The sequence below is a fragment of the Adiantum capillus-veneris genome, chromosome 17 (assembly GCF_014529385.1).
Source record: "Adiantum capillus-veneris isolate H3 chromosome 17, ASM1452938v2, whole genome shotgun sequence".
NCBI lineage: Eukaryota > Viridiplantae > Streptophyta > Polypodiopsida > Polypodiales > Pteridaceae > Adiantum > Adiantum capillus-veneris.
The window spans coordinates 13,367,249-13,383,888 of record NC_140947.1 but is presented as its reverse complement, the minus strand read 5'-3'; the positions used below and the strand labels follow the sequence as shown (position 1 = coordinate 13,383,888).

At 43.0% G+C, this 16,640-nt stretch overlaps 1 protein-coding gene across 2 annotated transcripts in view; it reads right to left on the bottom strand.

Annotated features, from left to right (window-relative positions):
- Window positions 1-4,078: 4,078 nt before the first annotated feature.
- Window positions 4,079-16,640, bottom strand: part of PSS1 (phosphatidyl serine synthase family protein) — a 118,317-nt gene continuing 105,755 nt past the window's right edge. Inside the window, exons 11-12 of one of the 2 annotated variants that reach the window (XM_086486232.1) lie at window positions 8,166-8,254; window positions 7,821-8,034 (exon numbers count right to left, since the gene is read on the bottom strand). In XM_086486232.1, coding sequence (XP_086342358.1) covers window positions 7,874-8,034; window positions 8,166-8,254 — 250 coding nt within the window. In that variant the 3' untranslated portion in view covers window positions 7,821-7,873. Of the gene's footprint in view, window positions 4,223-7,820; window positions 8,035-8,165; window positions 8,255-16,640 lie in introns of those variants that run through there. The other variant, XM_086486234.1, reaches the window with a different exon arrangement.

Below are 16,640 nucleotides of genomic sequence, written 5' to 3'. Positions count from 1 at the left end.
GGGAAAGGTGACATTGAAGAAAGAGATACAATCTATAAGATGGAGTGGAGAGAGGATAGAGATGGTGCAATAGAGAGAGGGAGGGAGGGAATGACCTTGACGTTTGGAGGGACACCCTTTTATGAGAGCAGGGGGAGGGAGAACCTGGTAGCCACTAGAAGGAGAAAAGATTGGTTTTTATCCGAACTTTAAAAAAAAGAAAGTTCAAATTTTATAAATGATTTTCTCTTTATAATAAAATGATTTATTTCCCACCACCTCTAAACCTACGAGTTTGACCACTCACTTTTAGGCCTTGCCATACCCACCATTTCAACCAACATGGCATCCACCCATTTTCCCATGCAATAATCCCATGACAAATAAGGAGGCCCTCTTAGACCCCATTCCCTTCCTATTGGCCCTTGACTTTCCTCAACACAAAGTTTGCTATATTCTTGCTTGCTGCATATAAGCTTACAATTGCTATTTTTTCCCCTCTACTTTTTGCTATTATTTTTCACCTAATGTTGGTCGTGCTCATATGGCTGCTTATGATAAGTTTTCCTTGTGCTTTTGGTTGCACTAAAAACAAGGATTTTATCATGTTGGTGCTTAAAAGCACCAAGTTGTCCGCTTTTTTCATAATGTTTTAAGTAATAGATTCTCTAGCATTGGTATTAGAGATAAGGTTTCTCTTTTCTTGCCTAATAGGAGAGTTCCTTGAGTAATCTACGAAAGGTTGGAGTTATTCATTGCAACAGGGTAAGTGGGACTGGATTTATTTTCATAGTTTGTAGAGTGCAGGGGACACCATTGGGATATATAGTCTTAATAATGAAACCTTTTTAGACTTTCATATGGATTAACCATTATTGAGCTATTAGCCACTCGATAGGAACCATTCAGCATTGTTAAACCCACTCCTTTACGTTTTTCAATAAACAATATTCTAAACCACAGTGACTTAGGTGCTTATTTTCAAGGGATAAGAGGATAGGTAATCAAGGTTTTAAAAGTATTGAGGAAAGAGCTAGCATATGCATATAAGGTACTCTAATCAAGGCACAACATAATCAAGAGAATAGTATTGATATTGACAGCTTAGATTTAGCACATGGTGTAACCACTGATGATGGTTGAACAATTGTCAACTTTCTTGTTTGCAAGCTTCAAGAAGCCATGGGAAACCCTACTTTGCAAGCAGAGTTTCAAAGCCAAATACAAGCTCTTCAAGTTTCTCCGAGTACCCAAGAAGAGAGAACTCCTATGAGGCCTCCTAGCGAGACCTCCAAAAGAGGAATCTCTTTGGGTAATGAAGGATCTCCAAGGCAAACTGTCCAAGAAGAAGCCATGTGTCAAGAATTTTCAAGAGAGAGGTATGAAATTGACACCTCCATTACCTTTGAAAGTGATGCGGACCCAAGAAGACGATGGGCAAGGTGGTCGGTCCTCCCAAAAACAAGAGAAAGTCATCAGGCACTCCCTCCAATGAAAATCATAAGAAGCGAGAAAACAACCAAAGAAGAAGAAAGTGGAGAAAGGATTCACCATCCTTTCCTTCTTCTTCTTGTTCTTCTTCTTCTTTCTCCTCCTCCTCTTTGTCATCGTTATCTTCTTATAAGGAGACTAGCACTTCACCACCCAAGAAATCAAAGAGAAGAAATAAACAAAGAAACTATGCAACATAAAAGAGATTACACAAGTGTTAAAAGTTTAAAGAGGGAGAAAAGAACATCACTTTCCTTACCTACAACAGATCCTTTGGATCAAATGATAAAGTTTTAGTTTTTATCCAGGTTTTTATCCAACAATTTGATGCGGCTTTTGGAGATGAAGATTTCTCGAGATCTTCAAAGCTACAAAATTTCTCCATGCATTTCTAAAATTTACCCCCGTCAATGGTGGGCAAGCCTACATGCCCAAGATGAAGCTCCTAAAACATGGAAGGCCTTGAGGATTTCTATTATAAAGCAATTCCTCTTCAGCAATGCCAAAGACCATGTCTTTACAAAATGGCGAAGTCTAAAGATGGCACCCTATGAGTCTATCTAGAAATATGTAGATAAATTTTGAAAGTTACATCTCATATCCACTGTCTGTAACAAGATAGACTTTGCAAAACAAAAACAATAATTTGTGTCGACTTATCCGAAGAGATGAGTGAGTATCTCAACTCACAAAGGCCCACAACTATCTGGATGGTCATACTTCACATGATGGTTGCCTCGAGGATTCTCCTCCAACAAGGAAATAAGAAGGTCCCAAGACTATAGAAGCTAACGAACAAACTGAGCAAAACGGGAAGAACAATGCAATGAAAATTTCTTCCAAAGCCAATACCAATAACAGCAACAACAAAGCAAAGGCAAAAGACAAAGGCTAAAAAGGTAAAAAGAAACTTTCACTTGAAGCGGTAGAGCATTATCGTAAAGATAACAAGTGCTTCAAGTGTGAGGAGCAAAGATGTGTTCCATGTGTATGTCCTAAGAGAAGTGAACATAATGACCCTCATAGAGCTACCATGGTGAAAGCTCTAAAAGAGGAACACCATTGCAAAGATCACACTCTCTTATGCTTTGAAAAACAGTAAGAGAGCGTGATGCTTTCATACTTTTTTATATTGGCTTCACCCACAATTATATATCTATTGATCTAGCTACTAAGCTAAAAATCCATGACTTTGAGATGGGGGATGTTGTGAAGGCACATGAAGCTTCAAAGGGCAAGAGGCCTCAGTCATTCCGTTGATTGAGAAAGCTAAAGGTTCATGTACAAAGCTATGTAACCAAAGAAAAATTATTTATCCCCCCACTAAATCATGCAGATGTTATCCTAGGGGCATCATCGTTTGATCGCATAGCTATCACTATAAAGTTTCCTGAAAGAAAATTCTTCTTTTCCTGTAGAGGCAAACATGTTACACTTGAATAGCATGGGTAGAACTATACCACTTTTAAAGATTTAACATTTAGACAAAGTGATTAAAATCTCTTTCTTGTTACATAGATTTTGTAAAAGAGTCTATAGAGGATGGATGTGTTTCTAAAGAGGTAAGAAGTGAAACTAAAGAGGAGTCAAAATTGTCTAACTTCCTAAATCAGTTTCAAGATGTGTTTACGGATGACATCCCTAGGGAGTTACCTCCCAAAAGAGGACAAGATGATCATATCATAGAAATTCTACCGAGTAGTTCACCTCCTAATAAACCTCCTTAGGGGGTTACCTCCGAAAAGAGGATAAGATGATCAGACCACAAAATTTCTACAGAGTATTTCACCTCCTAATAAGCCTCCTTATCGATCTCACTGACTCAACAAGAGGAGATTATGAGGCAAGTGAACGAACTTGTGAAAAAAAGCCATTGTATGACTTAACTAAAAAGAACGTAAAATATGTATAGGCTACAAAAGACAATGAATCTTTTAAAAATCTCAAAATAAACATAATCTTTCAACTAGTGTATTACCAGACCTCTCAAAACCTTTTGAAGTCCAATGTGATGCTTGTGGACATTGCCTTGGGGTTGTGTTGCTTCAAGAACAGCATGCCATAGCATACAAAATTAGGAGATTAAATGACCAAGAAAAAAACCTAGGCATATCTAAAAAAGAGTTGCTAGCTATTTTACATGCCTCAGATGCATGGAAGCATTATCTCCTAGGCACTCCATTTATTTTACACACAGATCACCAAATTCTTAAGTACTTTTTCACACAAATTAAATTAAGTGACAAGTTCAAATAACGTGGGCAAACACTCTTTCACACTTCAACTTCCATATTACTCACATAGCTACTAAGCACAACAAGTGGCGATGCTATTTCATGAAGACCAAAGGTGAATATTGTATCAATAGTTACTCACAATGATCCATCTTCTATGATAGATGAGTATGATATGGATCAAGACTTCAAAGATTCAATTTCATCTATTGCATTAGAGAACAAAGAGGAACCATACAATGTGCAAGATGGTTATCTTCTCTATGGCAATAGGTTTGCGTTCTACATAGCTTACATGATAAAATGATGTATGAATATCATGCTCCCCCTTATGTGGGACATAGTGGAATTCAAGCTACTCTTAAGGGCTTAGAAATGCAGACATACCGGACAATGTTGCCAAATGCATTGTATGTCAAAAGACAAAGTATGATAGAGGGAAGCAGCTTGGCTAGCTTCAACCATTACCTATACCCAATTGCCCATGGGAGAGTATATCCTCTTTGGATTTCCAAGATCTATTCATGGGAATACAAAAATATAGACAATATTAGACCAGTTTAGTAAACAAGCACATTGTATATCGATCAAAAAGTCCATCAAAGCAAACCATACGACAACCCACTTCATATCATAGATCTTTTAGGTGTCATGACTTACCAACATCCATACTGTTCAATAATGAGCATTAATTTTTGGCAAGGGCTCTTTGAGAATCTGCATGCTAAGTTAATATTCTTCTTGACCGATCACCCACAAATTGATGGCCAAAAATAAATAGCAAATTCAACTATTATTGATCTACTCAAAGCCTCTGTTAGAGAGGCAGATCAAAGAGATCAATGGGAACATTATTAACCCTTCGTACAGTATGCGTACAATAACACTAGTCGACATACTTCTAAAGGCAAGGTACCCTTCAAAGTTATTACAGGAAGACTTATTCTACAATTGGTAGTCAACGCACTTGAGAAGATCATCGTTGTTGATAAATATAGTAGATTAAGGAAGCTATATCTATCACATAATAGAAGCAAAAGGCTACTTTTGATTGGCATAGACGGGCCTTGTTCTTTAAAAAGAATAATTGCGTACTGCTTAAGTTTCTACATGAACGCCTAAGCCAAACAATAGGCAAGGGAACACAAGGATGCCAAACAGGTCATCAAGATTATTGTGCTCAGTTAGCAAAAAAGGTATTATAGTCCATCTCATATCCTCAAGCCAATCAATAAGATGGCTTACAAGTTATGGTTACCTAGCACTTGGCTCATTCATGACGCTTTTCATGTAAGCCTTTTAAGGCCTTATAAGGGCGAGCCATCCATAGATCCAATGATCGGAGATGGCAGGTCAAGAAGAAATTCTATAACCCGAGCATATCTACGATATGAAGGTTTTAAGAAGTGGTAAGACTATCCAACAATATCTTATTAAATTTAAGAATTATTCTTTTAAAGATGCAAAGTGGATGCAAAACGCCCAAATAAAGGATAATGTAAAGCTTATAAATGCTTACAATGACTCATGTCAAAGATAAGAACTGTGTATAAATAAGCATAATTTGTAAAGAATTTTGTCTTGTTTTACTCTACGATTTCTTTTTGATATTTATAAGTTTTTGTTAAGTGTATACATACAATGAATCATGCTTGCAGTAAACATGTTTCTCTCAAGTACCAAGTAGAATTTGACCATCTACTATGAGAGATGATTAGTGGCTACGTAGATTACATGCTTGCAGCAACGTAGTCTCTCAAGCGCCAAGTAGACTTTGTCAATCTACTTTGGAAGATGTAAGGAGTAAGTAATGACATGTTTGCAACATCTATGTCTTTTAAGTACCAAGTGAAATTAGTCACCACTATAGCAGGATGTCAACAAGTACAAAAGGATCCTCTATCCAAAGTAAAAGAACGCGCTATGACTTTATTTCCAATACGCCATAGTCGAGGGTGACTGATTTCAAAGGAGAGATAATGTCATGAAAATTAATTTCTAACCTTATAAAAGTACTTTCAAGGGTGACTGATTTCAAGGGAGAGATAATGTCATGAAAATTAATTTCTAACCTTATAAAAGTACTTTCCATCTTAATCTGGTCTCTTAACTTTGAAAAAAATAAAAGAGAACAAGAGAAATTGATTAAAGTGCTTATAGACCAGGCTCGATCAAAGACTTGGGACCAAAAGAGAGGTCTCTAAAAGAGCAAAAGTAATTGATAAGTCTTGAGCAACCTTGATCAAAGGGACAAGACAAAGTGAACTAATTAGAGCAATTATAGGAGTTTAAAAACGAAGATTAATTGTGTAAAATATACTCATTGGACTCCAAATACAAAGTCTAAGAAGTTTTAGGGTGAAATGTAAACTTGCCAAAGAAAGTCTAAATTTAGTAGGTTTTGAAAGCAACTTCTAAGAACCTTCCAAGGATTGTGCTGAGAATTTTGCACAAGAGAAGCTTTAAAGCCCAATGGGAACCTTAATTTTACGATATTCCTTCCTAATTTAGCAGGTAGAGTTTAGTATGGGTCAACTATCTAGAACCTCCAAAGGAGAGTGCAAAGGTCTTGCAAATAAGCTAGTTAAATTAAAGGTAATTCTACGATTTTCCTTTAATGCAAGCAAAAAACTAAGGTTAGATCAATTCTATATTTAGAAACTTGACTCTAGTCCTTCTCTTCTAAGTTGGGATAAGCCAAATGTCCAAAGTAGCTCACACTTACTTTAAGGAAAGTTGGACAAGTGTGTACATACACTTGCCAAAGATAAATCAAAAGGCAAAGGGTGCAAGTTGTTCAAGAATAACAAGGTGAGGACGAGACATGTGTTAACAGATGCACGTTTTAAGTGTTTACTTGTAATTGGTCCATCAATAGCATTCTACTTGGAGAATTTTGGCGAGTGTGGAAAGGGAAAAAGAGGACACGGGGGATTTTGGACTCTCTCACTCTCTCTCAAGTGCCTAAGAATGGCCAAGCAAGTACTCTCCCTCCCCCATCTCTCACGAGAGCTCAAGAGATAGTTTCCATACTCAAGCGCTTGGCTATGGATGCAAGCTCATCTTCCCCATCCCCTTTGACATGTTTAGGACTTGGGAAAGAGGGTTACCCCATGCAAGCATGAAGCTTTTTCTTCTTGGTTCAAGAAAAGCTCCGCACAAGCACAAGCTTGTGTTGTAATCAAGGCTATCATTGACAGAATTATAATACAAAGCACTTTTGGACGAGAGATCAGTTCCAAGCAAATGCCGCCATCACTAAGTTGCCAATCTTAATTGTGCTATTGCCTTCAAAATATGAGCACGAATTGATGTTCTGATGTGTGAATGATGCAATGGAATCAACCTTGCACAATCTTTGTCTTGAAGGAAAACTCCTTTTTTCATAAATTAATTCCACTATAATCAAATAAAAGTACTAGATTCTCTGATATAAAAGATAATCAAAGGTAAGCCAAATTCATTTTTTCAATACATAATTAGATTTTGATAAAGCTGGAGTGTAGAAATACACCCAATCTTATCATTACTGAAACCATCAATAAGGCTTGCACTGTAGAGAAAAATAGCCAAGTATGAGATAAGAGATGTGAAGAAAGGGAGGGAAGAAGCAATGGTCTAAGGCTACCTCTCTCTCCTCGACACTGCATATATTGCCTTTGACTACAAAACCATCTTCTTCTCCGAACGAGGGAACCGCACTCACCGTGACAAGCCCTTGACTGCGATCTGCCTTGTCGCCTCCATTCGGGCTTAGCTCTCATCTTCTACAAGGCAAGATAGGGCGTTGGAACACATACGAGGAGTCTCATCAACTATGACTTTAGGTTCCCAAAAAGTTTGCAAATCTAAGTATCACACCCTACTTGAGTGCTCAACTTTTGATCACATTAGAGCTTACTTTCCCCGCATTTTTGGCCACGAGCTCTCCCTAAACACATTCCTCTCCCAACCACGATGTGGACTCTCAATTGCAATGCTCATTTCCACCATTTTGAGCATCAAGAGTCACTTATCAACTCCACACCCCACATGATAAATAGCCCACTAGGCCATATTTGACAACTCTCTCTCTCTCTCTCTCTCTCTCTCTCTCTCTCTCTGTGTGTGTGTGTAGAAGGAAGAATTTTCTCGCTCTATTACAAGATACAATCATGAAGTTGCTAGGTTCAAGTGACCTTTTTAGTTTGAATTGCATTATTATCACCAGTATTCAACTGGCTTTTGCAATATAGTCTATATGACCAGATGAGAAGGAAACACGAGAATGCCAGGCCAAACAAAAGCCAGAATGAAAATACCCACTTGGGCATGGGATCTGGATATAAACCTGCCAGAAGTAAAATCAATCCATTGACTGTCTTCAAAAGTTATAACCTGCTTGTACATGATGGAAAAGGCCATTCAGCCTCTACCATCCTGTACCAGCATTAAGTAATCAAATAGCATAGAGCTTCCTACCTTGGCCAAACTTTATGCAGATCAAAACTTCTACAAGGCAAATGGCAAGAGAAAGCCAAGCAAAAGCTCCAACTTTCTTAATTGGTTTCCTGCCAAACAGCATACAAAAATTACCAAGACTTTGTGTGCATTGAAGAGAACTTAAAACAAGCAGTCATTATTTTGTTACATTAGTGCATAAGACGCCCAAATACACAGCTGAGGGGGGAAGCAAGAACTGTAAATGGTGCAAAGAGAGAGGAGAGATAACAAACTACACAGAAAAACAAATGATCAACACTAAAGCCAAGAATAAATGCTGTATTCAAAAGAATGAGCAGGAGCACAAAGAGCTCTGATTGTTCCAGCTAACTCTACAACAATTAAACAATTAGATAACTAGACGTCGGGGCCTATAGGTAGTGGAGTCGAGCGAGTAAGGTAGCTGCAGAAAATAGCCAAACACTCATAACTTTCCCACACCACATTGGACAAGAGAACGGCCGATGGCTGAGGATCCAGTCGGGTGGACAAAGCTGACATATATCAGGTGGGTGGATGCTGAAATGGTTAAAACTATAGGATTAAGTATCTCGGTGATCTCCGTCATGGCCTCCTCTGAAGGTATAATGAATCTCTCAACAAACACACCATCAAAGCTAGCTACTGTGTCATGAGCACTCTAAAAATGAAACCTGAATCAAGCAGACTCTCCACCATAGCCTGAATCCTGCCGATGCTGCATTGTAGCCCACGAAGATCATCCGCTTTGCACTCGAAGACATGAAAAAAGAAGAGACAAGACCTCTGCCCAATAAGCCTGATAAGCGGTAATGCCCTCCAAAGCTGTTCCACACTCTACCTCTATTGTACATAGCCTTCCAAGTCAGAGAAACACAGAGTGCAGAACAGGAACGCAGATGGTCAAAGGACAAAGTCTACTGTACCTAAGGGTTGGAGTCTGGACCAATGTACCTCTTACGGGCCAGGTGTCAAGATCTGACTAGTGTATCGCAAGGGGCAAGGGGTAATCATTGCCATGTGGTTCACCCCTAGTGTAACTCCGGCCAACTCGCCACTTGCTCGTCCTTTTATTTTAAAACGCAGTCTGTTTGCCCACGTATTTTAGAAATTTAAAAAAAAAAAAAAAAACCGTAGGGCTTAGAAAAGGGCCCTCCAAAGTTTGGAGTTTGTGCAACATTTTAGGTGAAGGGCCCTTTACTTTTAGGCAGCCCTATGAGGCACAAATTATTTTTTTGGAGGGCGCTAGAAGACAAAAACTTTCTTCGATCTATGTACCCATGCATTAGACTTCCACAAATCCAGCACTTCTACAAAGACGCCAGTCACTAATTAATCAAATTTCTATCGAGGGTCTTAGATACAAATCATGATCATTGTAACCTATTTAGCAATCACATCCAGACCGCGCTGATCTATTCACTAAATCTTATTACTGTCAAATTCGTATCTCTTCTTTTCACATTTCAAGCAAACCATCCCCACAAGACAATACATTCACATAGCATGCAGTTCACAAAATCACACACTTAGTTCACACTGAACACCGTGTTTCAATCATTCAATCTATCCATCTCATCCCATCCAAAACTCTTGATGCACCTAGATCACTGTGCAACCATCTCACCGTTCCGGAACTATTCATGCACTCACAACAATATCCAATCATCTCATCCAAATAGAAATCTTGATGCACTAGAATCTCATTCAGTTCTCATTCACTTAGCCATCACATCCAGGTCTCGCCAATCTCAAACAGATGTCTAGATGCACTAAGTCCAAATCATTCACTAGACAGAGGACTGAAGTGGCTCTCCTCTTGTGCAACCCACACCCCACCAGATTCAACTTGTTGATTCATCTATAACTTTTGGCATAGACACTACTAATAATCCAAAAGCTTCAAGGTACAAGTCCAACTGAAGAGAATTTGCGAAGTTCTCCTCCCCTATCCACTGTGCATCAAGGGCCAAAAAGTGCCCTTGCCCAAATTATCCGGTGGACCCCATTGTACCTGAGTCCTCGTCTCGAGCTAAAAGTGTTGTTATCCTCTCAATTATGGTCTTAGTCTTGAATTAGTTCTTCAAGCAATGCAAGTACAGAGTGTGCGTTCTTCCAGTTTTCATTCTTCTTATCTCAATTTCATTGTTTTAATGCGTTGTCTATTGTGTTGTGTACCTTGTACCTATGTCTTCCAGTGCACCTTGAGTGAGTGAGGCTTTAGCATAGTGCACAGAGTCGATCTTCACCACAAAGAGCACAGTACTCGATTTGTGCAACATGTGCTCTCATTTTTGGACGCCCGGTGGGACCTCTGAAAAGTCTCACTCTCCGAATGTGGATAGGGACTTGTCACGTGCGCACTTCACTTGCGCCACGTGGACATGCTTCTGCTATAGTCTAGCATCATTCTTAGGCTTAGGACCTAGCATGGCACCTTTGTGAGCCTCTAGCAAGGCATGCATGTCCAGGTTTGTCACAGTTGCATACCCTCACTTGCACAGCTAAGTCACTTATGCATATAGGCGTATGAACAGTCAACAAGTCATATATTAATAAGTGACTTTGACACGACATTTTTATTAAAAGTAGGTAGGGCAAATGGCTAAAAGACCTACATGAGTGGCCCCTTGCGCACTAGCAGAGGCACAGGAGCAGTAGAAGGTGCCTCTCAAGTACTAGCAGTTCCAACGTTTTCAGCCCTTGCATCAACGTTTTCAGTCACCAAAACACCAGCATCCCGTCACTGTTTTTGACCATCGATCAGCCCTCATCATCGCCATCAGCATCCCATCGCCGCAGCAGATCATCAGCGATCAGATTTCAGCCCATAGCCTCTTCAGTGATTTCAGTTTTCAACCGATCGCCGTCTCAGACAATATCAGATCAGCCACAGCATCGTCCTCGTCGCAATACCAATCATCTCCAGCAACACAAGTACCCCTCATCGTCGTCGTCGTCATCAACACAGTACCCCAGCATCTAGCACCCCTTGCGTTTGGCTTGGCTTTTGCCTAGCTCAACGTAGAGAACATCAGGACCTCCGTGTCCTTAGCACCCAAGTACCTTTAGTACCCAAACTGCCCGATGGTACCAAGCACCAAGTACCCTCAATACCCCCCAACACTTAGCCTCTCAAGTAGCAAGCATCCACCGCAGTACCCCCCAACACTTCAGCAATACTCAGCATCAATAGCCTCAAGCCCCCATTACCATCTGAGCATTGTATCAGCATTTGTGCAAGTAGCAAAGCAAGTACTTGCTCTGGCAACAGAGCAAGGGGGCCCTTGAGGATGGTTGGGACCCGACGTGTGGTGTCGTCTCTCTCTCTCTCTCTCACAATCATTTCAGTTCAGCTCTTTCCAGTGAAGTCAAGTAACCTTGTGTTTGTGTGCAAAGTACTAGATCTAAGCTAAATCCTTAAACACTTCCATTGCACCTAACATTGGTTTCGGAGCTCTGTGCGTACTTCGCAAACTCAAGGAAAGTACCAAGAACCCAAACTACCCAAGCTAAACCAAGATCCCAAGCAAAAGGGGCGTACGATCCTTGGAAAATCCATTCATTCCATCCATCATCAAGCGGTTGCACGCTCCAGACGGGGTGATGACTTGTGGTTTGCTATGGACGCACCTATGCACTCATCAGAGGAGTTCACACGAGATATGGCCATGCTCATGGCATATGGGATTCCGATATTCCCAGAGAAGAGACCACCATCTTGGGTAAACAGACACTTACCACTTGACCTCGACACATCAGATCACTTGCTTACACAGGAGCATCTACATGGACTTAGGGAGAGGATCTTGGATCTCTTCTTGGACAAGTTCATTGCTTGGATTTACAGACTGGAGTGGGACTTCAGTGCTTTAGACTCTCTTAGAGAGTTTACCCACAAGATGCAGGAGATCACGCATCATTACGCACCTACATCCGGAGTCACCCAGAGCTTTGGCTTGGATGGTAGTGCAGTTGCTCTTCTACACTCCTGACCATTTGGATTGCTACCTTCAGAGTTTCTTAGACTCACCCTTGGTAACCTTACAACAGACATATCCCTCGACCTGGTCAGTAGGCCACTCCCAGCTCATTCACAATGAGAGCCACACCGAGACGCAATTTGGTGGCGTTGTTGGCGTGGATTTTGTTTTGGTTGACACCGGAGGATTGGCGGCAGGAGATACAGGCAAGACGGTGCAGACATCTTGGTCTGGCCACTCCTCTTCTCAAAGGATCTTCACAGCGCAGACTTCTGAGTCTGGCTTCCCTACTTCTACAGGATGATCATGGTGCAGACATCTTGGTCTGACCACACCTCTTCTCAGAGGCCCTTCACAGTGCAGACTGTTGAGTTTGGCTTTCCCCTCATCTTGGATTACCCTACCTACTGACAAGAAACCATCCGGTGGTGGTCTGTGAGGTCTACCAATGACTCTTGTAGCTTACGGTAGCTTCTACAGTGCAGACTGCTTAGTCTGGCTTTCCTTGTTTCGGAGGACGTATACAATGCAAATTGCTACATCTGGCCTTCCTGGAGTTTTACACAGCTTAGCCACCTGGCCACACTGGGTTGCAAGTTCATGCATTGACAGTCTTCCGATCATTCTCATGACGGTTCCTGGATTTCTCTATTTTCTCCACACGGTTCGACTACAGACACCACAGATCCTACTGGGCAGGACACTTGCAGGTCTATTCGCACTTCTTTTACAACAAGGAATTGTTTTCACACTTAGTTCGGCACCTTCACGCAGTATCTTCACCCTATATCGGTGAAGTATAACAGTTAGCTACACTGCTTGTGACGACACTTTACCATGGAGATCTTTCGGAGGTTGGGACACCCCAAACAACTGCAGACATCGCAACAGATATCTTCATCATTTGCCTCACATCTTCGGCTTCAGGCAGTTCGTTCAGCATCAGGTGCTGAGAGGGGTGTTAGACTTACACCACTCTGTTGCTTCACAGGTCTAGGGCATACTTGTATGGCTAGTATGTCTCCGAGTTGGCCGCCCATAGTCTTGGTTGTACCTGGTCCAGCCGCCCGAGTTTCTGGGCCGACCGTCCACCTTGTCTAGGCGCCCTCATATATATTTCATTTATTTCTTATTGGGTTGTGGGAGATTTTATATGGCATTGTCGTACCTCCCCTTGGGCACCTATTTATGGGGCCAAGGGAGTACCCACTTCCATCATCTGGTTATTGTGTCTTGGGTCTCCTGCTCATGGTAGTCAGGGGGGCCTGATCACCACTAGGTACCAAGATTGGATCAAAACGTACGTACGGACTTTTTTTTTTTTTTTTTTTGGGTGGGAAGCTTGTACGGTGCTGATTTAAAATAAAAACCCAAGTCTCTTGCAATAGTTACACAGTATGTGGTTGAGCTTGTAAAACGTGTCTTTGAATGTCTTTACAAGTTGTTGGCTTCTCTCTTGTTTTTTATTGGAAATGTCCTAGAAAATTTAGTGCTTTGCGGTTTTTTTACAAGAGTACGTATTTTTACGTACATAAAAAATTTTCATGTATGCAACAACGTACAGTACGTTTGGTACCACCTTGCTAGGTACCGCATCCGTACATCTTTTGTGAAGCAAGTGTGAGGCCCAACCATGACCTTACATGCCTCAAAAGTGGAGTTAAAAACATTGCACTGCTTGCAAACGCCTTAAGCCTTTGAATAGGCGGAACCAATATGATTGCATAGTCCAAGAATCCCAATTGGCACAACAGAATGAGGCTCCAAAGCAAAGAGATATGCTCGGGCCATGTATGGCAGGGGCAGGGGGTGGGTAGGGCATAGTTACGCGGAACGGGAACGGCGACGGGATCCCCGCGTAACGGGGGAACGGCTAAGGGTCCGGAACGGGAACGGCGTGGAACGGGAGGTTAAAAAACACCCAAATAGTGCATTTTTTAGCTCCTTGTGTTTAAATACAAGGAGTATTAGAGTGCTTTGACTCTAATACTCACAAAAAACTCGTTTTGAAGACCATTCAACCTTGCTATGACTAGATGAAGATGAGAGAGAGAGAGAGAGAGAGAGAGCTTGAGAGAGTGAGAGGGAGAGGGAGAGATTTGAGAGAGTGGGAGGGAGAGGAAGAGAGCTTGAAGGCTTGAAGGCTTGAAGCCTTAAGAGAGTGAGTCTTGAGAGGGAGAGATCTTGAGAGTGTGAGAGGGAGAGAGCTTGACCCTTGAGGATTAGCTTGTGGAGAGAAAGGGGGAGGGGGGTGCATTTTATGAGTCCTTGCACACTTCAAAAAGAAGCCCAAACATTTACTTCAATTTTTCCAATTTTGCCAAATTTGTTTGTAGCCGTTGGCCGTTCTAGGGGCATTCCGGAACATTCCGGGGGCGTTCCGGAACGGCCATTCCGGTTTGCACTGGCCACCTGGAACGTCAGACGTTCCGAGACGTTTCGGAACGTTCGAGAAGGGAACTGCCCCCCGGAACGCCGGAACGGGGGCGTTCCCCGGTAACTCTGGGGTAGGGGGCCGAGGGGAGACGGTAGGGGTGAGCTGCTGGGGGGGGGGGGGGGGGGGGGGGGGGGGGGGGGGGGGGGGGGGGGGGGGGGGGGAGAGAGAGAGAGAGAGAGAGAGAGAGAGAGAGAGAGAGAGAGAGTAGGTAGGGGCGAGGGGGTGGGTAGGAGGGGGCTAGATAGGGGCGAGGGCAGGGAGGGGGTGGGTAGGGGCGAGGGCAAGAGAGGGGGTGGGTAGGGGCGAGGGAAAGAGAGGGGGTGGAGGAGGGCAGGGGCAAGGGCAAGGGCAAGAGAGGGGGTGGGTAGGGGCGAGGGCAAAGGGAGGGGGTGGGTAGGGGCGAGTAGAGGGTGGGTAGGGGCGAGGGCAAGAGAGGGGGTGGGTAGGGGCGAGTAGGGGGAGGGCAAGGGCGAGGGAAAGAGAGAGGGTGGGTAGGGGCGAGGGCAAAGGGCGGGCGGGGGTTGAGTAGGGGGCGAGGGCAAGGAGGAGGTGGATAGGCGTAGTGAATGGTGAGCCTCGAATGACATAGAGCAAAGAGATATCATGAGCATGAGCAGGGAATTTATCAGGCTTGAAATCAACATCTTTTTGGTTGTATCCTGTCTTGACGAAGCTCTACGAAGGGAGTTCACTAGACACAGAGGAGAGCTTTGTTTTGGTCAGAGACGCAAACACTGGGACTGACGGTCAGGGAGGGTGAGGAGGCTGGTTGCTAGAGACAAAGAACTATGTTGCACGATGGGATCCATGCCTCCTTCTAGGAGAATTGGTTGAATCGGGGAGCCACGAGTATGTATCCACATGGCATCGTTTCCCCAATCATGAAGTGCTTTAGTGTGTCGCAACCATGGTCTGCCGCTGAGCAAGGGAAATCCGCCCTCTACCTATGGAAGACGAACCACAACAAAATCCAAACTAAAAGTGAAATCTTGTACCTGCAGAGGCGCCTTTTTCCACTATGCCCACAAGGTATAATGTCCTTTGGTCGGCCAATGTTACTATGAAAAAGGCAGGTTGAGTAGGCTGCAGGCCTAAAGCCATCATAGTGAACTCAGGCATCATATTGATGCCAGATCCACCATCCACAATTACTCTTGAAAATTGATGCCCCAAGACGGACACTGTCAGGCGAGGGCTTCTATAATCAGTGAGGGGAGCAGCGGAATTGGATATCATATAGGACTCTGATGGTCGCACTGGGAGGTGCCCGCCACTAGGACTTGCTCTGGGGTAAAGTGACTGAATAACAGCAAGGGTGTCACTTCTAAAACTTGCATCTAGTCGCAACATGTCATAGAGGGACACTTGTTGGAAGGTGTTCTTTAAGACTGCCTCTGCTGTAAGCTTTTCCTGTTCTACCAGTGGTTTCTCGGGTACCTTGACCTTCTGTAGATCGGAAACTGCTTCCAAGAAAGCTTCATCAAGATCGGAAAGCAAAGATTTGGATTCTTGCTTGCCACTGGGTGATGGCTTGTCAACAGCTGAAGGCAAGGTATCCACTATTGGAAGAATGTGTGGAAGAGTGGGCCGTGTTGGAATACTAAGACCGAGAGCAGCTCTCGGGGCCCGAGTAAGGACACCCGATGGCTCCTCTACCAACTGGCTTATTTTGAGGGGTAACCACGTGGGTAGAAGGGGGCGGCTGAGGAACGGTGCTAACCGCTATCAAATTGAGCTTGGGAAAGGTAAACTCGTTCTCGCTTTGACTTGGGTTCGAAACCGTGGATGCACGAAGTTTAGGGCAATCCTTACTGTAGTGATCCTTCATTTCAGGGCAATGACGACAGGGAGGGGACCCTTTGAGCAGAGGGCATTTGCTTTGGTAATGACCATATTCCCCGCATCTGTAGCACAAAATGCCAAAATGGGCCGATTCAATGGGCGAGTCAAAGGACGAGGTGGTCCTTGCTCCTAGTGCATGGAGTTCGAGGTGGAGGCATAGAAGCTGTGAGGTGGGGAGGGAGCATGGGTGTGATAAAAGCTCTGAGAGGGAAA